This window comes from Morone saxatilis, unplaced genomic scaffold, assembly GCF_004916995.1.
Source record: "Morone saxatilis isolate NCDOM2014 unplaced genomic scaffold, NCSU_SB_2.0 Contig1, whole genome shotgun sequence".
Classification (NCBI taxonomy): domain Eukaryota; kingdom Metazoa; phylum Chordata; class Actinopteri; family Moronidae; genus Morone; species Morone saxatilis.
This window is the reverse complement of record NW_023339651.1, coordinates 17678629-17687515: the sequence shown is the minus strand read 5'-3', so window position 1 is coordinate 17687515 and position 8887 is coordinate 17678629. Positions and strand designations below refer to the sequence as shown.

At 39.2% G+C, this 8887-nt stretch overlaps 1 protein-coding gene across 1 annotated transcript in view; it reads right to left on the bottom strand.

The window, feature by feature from the left end:
• The window catches only part of LOC118334232 (formin-2-like), a 27296-nt gene that overhangs the window by 787 nt on the left and 17622 nt on the right, over positions 1–8887 (bottom strand). Inside the window, exons 3-9 of the mRNA XM_035670076.1 lie at positions 8348–8531; positions 7449–7599; positions 6299–6310; positions 4949–5001; positions 3329–4224; positions 1999–2143; positions 690–777 (exon numbers count right to left, since the gene is read on the bottom strand). Of these exons, the coding sequence (XP_035525969.1) occupies positions 690–777; positions 1999–2143; positions 3329–4224; positions 4949–5001; positions 6299–6310; positions 7449–7599; positions 8348–8531 (1529 nt within the window). The remainder of the gene's footprint in view (positions 1–689; positions 778–1998; positions 2144–3328; positions 4225–4948; positions 5002–6298; positions 6311–7448; positions 7600–8347; positions 8532–8887) is intronic.

Sequence of the window (8887 nt, the reverse complement as noted above, 5' to 3'; positions counted from 1 at the left end):
CCTTAGCAACTTAGTCAGAACAACCAAGAGAAACCCCTGTGGGATGACCTGATGAAGACTGGTACAAGTGCTTCAGTGGCAACTATAAGACGTGCACTGAATAAACAAGGACTTTGTGGCCGGACTCCAAGACACACTCCACTCTTGACCACAAAGAACATCAAAAGTCGACTAGAATATGCCAGGAGGAATTTGGATAAGACTACAGAGTTTTGGGAGACAGTTCTATGGACTGATGAAACCAAACTGGAACCGTTTGGACATATTGGCCAGCGGTATGTCTGGCTTGCCAAAGGCCAGGCTTATGACCAGAAGAAACATTTTTCATTTGAACTTCAAAGTTAAGTAAACTTCTGTTGTCAAAATAACTCAAATATGTATCAATAAATGTTTTCTGCTGTTTGAGTTTTTTTCTCATTTATTGTCATTATCTTTGCCCCACATCACTATAATGTCATTGAGGTGATGGGGTTGAATATTTCTGATTGCAACTATAAATGTGATAATCTCTGTGCCTCTGCTTCAAATGCGTATAACAGGATATATCAAAGAAAATAACAACAACAAATATAGGTTCTGATGGCTGAATATGAAACTCCTTTCCTCAGTCTGAATTATGATATCATGATGAATAAGAATCCTGCATTACTGTATGTAACTAACTACAGCTAACAAACAGATTAACTCACCATGCTGGATATCTTTCATGTCAAGATGTAGGGAGGACATGAGTATTCCTACTGCCTGAGAACGCTTGTTGTTTAGAAGCTTCACAACCTAAAAAAACACGTAAATCGGAGTTTAGATTCAACATTTAATGTTAATGAAAGCATTTTAACAGGACTGAAAGTCTAACGGCTCACTGCAAAGCAAATTATACCCCACATTATTAAAGTGTAGGTTCGGACAAATATACCAAAGCTTCAACCATTTGAAAGAGCTGGAGGCCCGGGATAGTGGTCAGAGCTTCCATATCTATGAAGTAAGAAGAAGTGTCTTAAACATGCATTCTATTTTTTTATTTATTTAACCTTTATTTAACCAGGTAAAGTCCCATTGAGATTAAAATCTCTTTTTCAAGGGAGTCCAATGTAATGTAATGGCCAGCAGAGGACAGCTCCATTGGCTGCAAAAAAGAGCCATTGTATTGAGCTTTATGGAGAAATTACCTTAATTCTCACTTGATTTATTAGCTTAGTTTATTTATGAGTTTATGGTCTCAATCGTTAGTTTTAAGTCTCCTCCCATACAACATAAAGATCATTTTCTAAATTGTTTTGTAAATTGGTATTATTACAATTATTGAGAGTAAAATAGATGTCATTATCAGTCAGTCTGTGCAGCGCATTGCATGAAACTCAGATCAAACTGTCAAACTAGGCGGTGCTAATAAATTTTTAATTTGAAGATATGCATTGCATATTTGTCTTACAATGTCATACACAATTGCAAGCATTCTTTATACAACAATATATTGTATGTATGATATAGATTTTATAAATGATCATTATCTATTGTGTAGGATTTAGTGCCATCTATCAGTGTATTACAAATTACAACACACTTATCTCACCCTCCTGTTCCAAGTGTGTTGGAAACCACGATATCACTGAAGCTCACAAAAAAAACAAATGGCCCTAGACTGCCTCTAGAGTGGTTGTCCGTTCTTGGCCTACTTAACAATGAAAAAGTTCCAGAAGGTTTTCCTTGTCACTATTTCCAAGTGCTAATGGTGGACACTGTTGAAATAGTTTTATAGGAGTAGGGTTTTGACCTACTCAATATGTAAAGTGTCCTGAGATAACTTCTGTTATGATTTGACACAGAATACAATTTAGTGATTAAGACAACAGGCGTTCAACATTTTTCCAAGCCAAGGCCCCTACAGCTAAGAGAGACAGAGCAGTGACTCCCTATTGTCTCAAAGTGCCTATGATTGGGTGTTGACCATATAATTGTGACAATACATATTGGACATATATGTAAAAACACACAGACCTGTTTGGCCTTAGACTTGGTGATTGTGTCAGAGAGCGGCTGTTTCTTCTCCTTCACCGCCGTTTTGGAGAACAACTCTACAAACTCTTCAAAGTCCACATCAGGCTCCTCAATATTCTCCCACACCAACACAGAAGAGGGCTCCCTGAGAGCACAAACACAAAAGAACATTTACAGATGGTAGGAGTCAGCAGTAAAGTATGATTATCTAATGATTATATCTTATATATGCAGTGTATATACAGTGTGTATAAATATATATATATAATTTGTCAAAATACATTCTGAGCATCATAGAGTACTACACGGTTTTACAGTTTTGAAGAATTTGCTTTGTATGTAAAATGTATAACAACTTTGTATATTACATCTTATTCTTCCTTTCACATATATTTTGAAACTTTTAGAAAAAGATTCTAATATTCAAAGTGTATGTGTTTTAGGCCAGATAGCTCCAAAGACTGATGTTGGTCAGTTGGAAATGCTGTCCCCCAATTTAATCATGTGAGGTACAAGAAACTGCACAACCAGTGGTGGTCACTAAAGGCTGTACTGCTTTTAGACACCGATCCACCCAGCTGTTCCATGATAGCCATACACAATTAGGGGAAATAAAGCATTTCACTAAATTATGTCTTTCATACAAACATTTGTTCTTTCTGAATTTATTTGTCATTATTGGTGTTTGGTACCTTATGAGAAATCTAGCCCACTCTGAAAATCACCTTTACTTCATTCTTAAAACAATGTAAATGGTTTGGCATGTCATATAGTCATATATTGTTAACATCACTGCCCAACTGTACCTTATTGTCGGACAGTTTAAATGCAGTCAAGGATGCAGACTCAAAAAAGTCTACTGCGGCACAAAATATTCATGTATGATCCCCATCCTGAAATTAATATTTTGTGCAGCAAAATGTTCAAGAGGCTCTAAAATTAAATTATAGTGGTGACATTTGTTGAAGATTTACTTCTTCAATAGTAACAATGGCCTTGGGGCTGAATGCCAAAGACATAGCAGATAGTTAAATATTAAATTATTAAATCTTGAGAGACATTGTTGCTTTGGGTTTGTTCATGCGATTTGATTAAATAAGAAAAACTAACCATATCTTTTATGTTATGTTATGTGTTTTAGTATGACACCATTAAAGATTATAGCACCAAACTCATATCAGATAGGGTCTTTGGACTGTGAACTGTGCTACATTGGATGTTTTCACAATTTCCTCCACTATGTAGTATCTATGATGTATGGGCCCAAAAGGTAAATTGACAAAATTCAAACCACATCATCTTGAGGCAATTTTGGCTACACCGTCTTTACTTTTTGGTGTGCAGCTGGATCCTGGTCCAGTAGAGGGGCTTCATGGGTCTGGGAGGCTCCACGACAGCCTTCCTGGCTGGTTTCTCCTGGGCCAGACCTAGAGCGTATAGCCCCAGTGGTAAAGGAGGAGGCAGGGAGCCCAGAACCCCTGAAATAGCTGGGGGAATACAGATGGCTCCTGGTGGAGGAGGGGGTGGAGGGGGCCCACAGCCTCTACCACCTGGTGGAGGAGGAGGTAGGCCACCTATTCCTGGTAATGGAGGAGGAGGTGGAGCAATGCCAACAAGGAGAGGAGGATGAGGTGGTAGGGGTGGTGCAAGGCCACTGGGAAGTGGGGGAGGAGGAGGAGGAGGTGGGGGTAAAGGAACTGCTGAACCAGGAGGTAATGGAGGTGGAGGTGGAGGAGCTGGCATTGAAGATCCTGGTAATGGTGGAGGAGGTGGTGGTGGTGGTGGTGGAGGAGGTACTGCTCTTCCTGGAAGAGGAGGTGGATGTGGAGGAGGATGCTGGAGCTGACATGAACACTGGAAGCCATCCTGCCTGGGTGGAGGTTGCAGCAAGTCATTCAGTCTACCCAGCTCAGTACAAGGCACTTTGAACTTAAAGCTGTCATCCATGGGTGAGGTCTGCACAGACTTGGCCTCCAGGCAGCCCAGAGCTGGGGCTGCTTCAGTCTGTAGGTGGGCATCACACACCGCCCTCAGCAGGCTCTCCTCTCCTCCACACTCCCTGTCTGTGGTGGAGGTCTTGGGTTTTATACTGTCTCTGTCCAGCAGAGGGGACTGTCGCTCCAGTTCAGCAATCTTAGTCCTGAGGTCTTCTATGGTTTGTTCCAGCTGTTGGATTACATTGACATGTTTTTCCTTGAGTTTTGTTGAAGGAAGGACACATTCCTCCTGCAAATAAGAGAAAACCAGGTATGGCAAAAATCAGAGATGCTCTTTTTTGTAAAATGTGTTTATTGGAATCAACAAAGGAAGAATAACTTCCCAGAAAAAAACTTTTATTGTTACAATTACCCCATGAAAATGAAAATAATTTTACAATTTATGAAAATAAAGTCATGATATAGTAGTTAGTCTCAAACTAAAACCTTTCCTTTCCCAAATTTTAGTCTCTTAATACAAATTCATATACGTATGTGCTCTTCTAAGAAAATACCGGAAAATATTTTACACACTGTGGGAAAAAGAGAATGAGCTATCATATTCTCTATGTACCAGTCTGTTAAAATAAAGAGTTTAGCCTTAGGCTTTAAAGTGTGTAGGATTTTGGAAGCTCTAATGGCAGTAATGATATGTAATATTCATATAAGTATCTTACATAATAAAAATATAAAAAATTAAAATAAGAACTGTGTTTTTGTTACCTTAGAATGAGCCCTTCATATCTACATAAGCCATTGCCCTCTTCTATGAGGAGTATGTTTCACCGCCATGTTTCTACAGGAGCCCAAAATGCACAAACCAAACACTGGTTTTAGAGAGGGCATTTGACCAAAGTAGGTTCTACACGCTCGGGAAGGGAGGATTGGTTGCAATCTGCAACCACACCACTAGATGCCACTTAATCCTACAGACTGGTCCGTAAAGTAAAGTAGGGTAAATTAAAGTGACTGACCTCTTGGCTCTCTTTCTGTTGTTGCCTCAAATCCAAGATGGCTACATGGTGGTCTGAACAAAAAGACACATAAGCAGGTCAGCACAGTACAGTAAAAGAGAGATACTTCTTTTAGAAGGTTCATAAGTCTCATGTAGGTAATGGTGAGCATATGAAAGTATGAATTTAGATATTACAAAGTTTGATTAACAAATAGTATACTCCTCCACAGTACAGTCTAGCATTACATGGGATTAAGTGATGGGTATTTGACTTAGTACCATTTCCCAGTGATATAGGCAACAGTCAGTAGGAGACAAATCATCACATTTTGTTTTGGACCAAACTAAATTGCAATTGTAATCCAATCTTGTGTTGTTGAATATCTGCTTGAGCCAATGACAGACGGGTAACAATTTAAAGGAAAAACTAATAAAAAAAACGAACTTAATTTGTAACTTAAGACCAGGTTCAAAAGCAATATTTTGCTTTGGCTTTGTTGCAGTTATAACCACACCCAACAGTGATGCCACTGGGTCCTTACTGCAGTAAAGTGAGAGGCTAAACCACTGCAAGGCAGTTTTACAATGTGATCCAGTGATACAATGACATACTAGAATTTGTGACAACCATGTAGCGATGAACTGGAATACACATAATTTCCTGCAGTATTTTCTATTTATTGATAAACCCAACAGAACAGATAGTGACAATATTACAGTAATTGTTGTAACAACATCAATACTGTACTTGTGGTTATAGCATGCTCTTTTGAAAGGGAACTTTCAAAAGGGAACTAGTTCACATCTCAAACTACAACAAATAACAAAATACAATAACATAAATAAAAAGAGCAATTTGGATGTTTTGTATTTTTCAGAAAACATGCAGCAATGCATGTTATCAATCAATGCATCAATACGGAGCCCCTAAACAGATATAGGGGGAAAAAAAAAGAAGAAATGTTTCTCGTGAGCACCAGAAAGTATCTCCTGCTCACAAGAAACCTTAGTTGACAAGGACCACAAGACAGACCAGTGTCTCTAGCGCCCCTAGTGGCAGTAACCACTGGTGAAAATTGAGCATTGCCATTTCACATCAATCTGAATATAGGAGGGAGTACAAGTAGGGCTTTATTCTAGTGAAGTTTAATGAAAGTGAAAACACTAGTGCATGTTTCATTTGGAGGCCAGCAGTTATACACCACCAAATGGGGCACTCCACTCACCATAGAGTATTATTTCAAGTTATAATATAATCAAATAGGCAAAAGAAGCTTCACCTGGGGCTTAATGGAATCTACAAGCCTTTGCAAATTCTCAGGCTTTGAGTCAGCAAAAAAATACACAATATACATAATTTATTACTTACCTTGATTGTCTTCTAAAACTTTCAAATCATGAAAAAGGAGAAACCCCAGTCAGATGAAGATACGAAAGGGGAAAAAGGGGGAAAAAGAAACACACACACACACACAAAGGTCAGGATCCTTACATAAAACTTAAGGAGATCAGGCATCAGTGAGTTTTAAACACTTTCTTATATATAAGGACTGTACTACCATTCAAATAACCCTCAGACCACCTGAACCAACAAGGATCATTAAACAGTGAGCCTGTCATGTCTAACTTTATGGTGTCTGTAGATGGCATGTAGTTTAATAGCTGCAATAAATCCTATCTAGAGCCAGTGTTTGGTTTGTCCCTTTTGGGCTACTGTAGAAAAACAGAGGTTCAACATAGCAGCATAAATGTAAGGCATAGACAAATATAGACGGTGGATACATACACAAAAACATAACAATTCTTTTTTTAGGTGATTATATACATTAATGAAAATATTAGTTATGCATGTTATATTCCATTTCTGCCAATAGACCCTTCTAAATGTTACACATTGGACTTTTAAAGGAATAGCTCAAAACCTTCGGAAATATACTAATTACATTTCTGAGTGTGATAAGACGATCAATACCAATCTAATGTCTGTGTGTAGCAAAAAGGGGCAGACAGATAGATACACTGTTGTTGCTAAATGCACAAACTTTCAAGTTTTACACAAAGCTGTTGCTCAGGAGGTAGAGCGAGATGTTCATCAGAAGGTTGGTGGTTTCAATCCCCAGCTTTTCCCACGCATGTCAAAATGTCCTTGAGCAAGATACTGAACCCCTAAACTGCTCTTGATGCTGTGCATCGGTGCTTCAATATATATTAATAAAGTTTCTGTTTGTGATGGCCTTTGCCATCACTGTGTGAATGGGTGTGGCATGTAGTGCACAGCGCTTTGAGTGGTCGGAAGACTAGAACTAGACTTTATCATTTAACTCAGGACACTAGCTATTTTGCAACAGTAAATGCTTAGCCTTATACGGTAATATGGAGTATATTGTAGAAAAATCTGTTAGTATGCAAACTTTTATCTGGACTTAAGTCTAAACACTGAAAGACCTGCTGTATTATAAGCCCTGTCCACTAGCCGGTCTTTGATATACATATAAAGAATGTGTAAGTGTTGTTCTCACCTGCCTCTGTGGATTTGAGTCCAGTCCAATCGTCCCCGCCTGGCCTGACTGGAGGCCAGGGGCCCTTCAGCTGCCCTGGTATTTTCCCCCCAAGAGGATCCAAGGAGTGAGTCGGTTGATTAACTGCTGCCCATGTATAAAGCTGGTCATGCTGGGGAAACAAAACTCTTTTAAAATTGTTTATAATTCATTTAAGTTGCACATACATTCATTCCAAACCGTGATAGTAGAAAAGGGCCGAGAGTGCAAATACATCTGTGGAATCAGAATTCCATACTGGCTTTTCAAATCAAAAAGTCTGAGGTATGGAAACAAAATCTAGACATTAACTTTAAAAATGCCCTGATAAATGTGAAATGATGGGAAGTAATAACTGTAAAAAGGTGATTTACAAGTTGAAGTTGACAGGTTTATAATACCATGTTATTGCATGTTTAAAATTCTACCAAAGTTTAAGCACAAATCCCCTATATATAATGGTAAATGGACCTGTACTTGTATAGCACCTTTCTAGTCTTCTGACCACTCAAAGCGCTTTTACACTACGTCCACCATTCACCCTTTCACACACATTCACTCAGCAATGGCAAAGTCCATCGAACAGAAACTAACACGCACACTCACGCACGCTCACATTCACAGACATTCACAGGACCGATGCTATGCATCAGGAGCAATTTGGGGTTCAGTATCTTGCTCAAGGATACTTCAACACGTGGCAGGAGGAGCCGGGGATCGAACCAACAACCTTCCGAATGGGGGCGACCCGCTCTGCCTCTGAGCCACAGCCGCCAATATGTAAATGAACAGGACTCATTAAGAACATATATAAAACACTCCCAACAAACATAACCTAAGTAAAAAGTTGTTGAATATGTGGGTTAGGTTTGACTACATACATCAAACTTGGCTGATGCTGTGGAAGTGATGTGCACAGTGCTGCCTCCCAGCTGCTCTCTAAAGCAGTCAGTGAAAGGCAGCAGGAGACCCATGGCCAAGATCCTGGAGCAGAGCCTCTCAGCATCTTCTGGTCCTCCTGCTGCTGCTGCTGCTGTAGGGAAGAGCTTCTCCAGGAGAGTTCGACTGCAGCCAGTAATGAAAACTAGGCTTATGTGACTTGGGTTATGTGAGAACTTGGGAACCTAATCAGTCTATATACTACCTAAGTCCTGAACCCTAAAAAGTACTTTTGAGGTAGGGTCATCATTTTAGTTTTTTCCTGTTTATAGTTTGAAAACTTCCTTCATATTCCATTATTGCTTAAAGTTTCTCTGCCTGCTTTGATTTAGGATACACTGAAAATAATGTCTGAAAGACTTCGTTTGTATTATGACCTTACATTGACGTTCTTGGGAGCTACAAAGCTATAGCAGCTCTACGGGACTGTTTTGAATACACAGACAAACACATGTTTAAAGAAGCTGCCACCCAGAAGAACC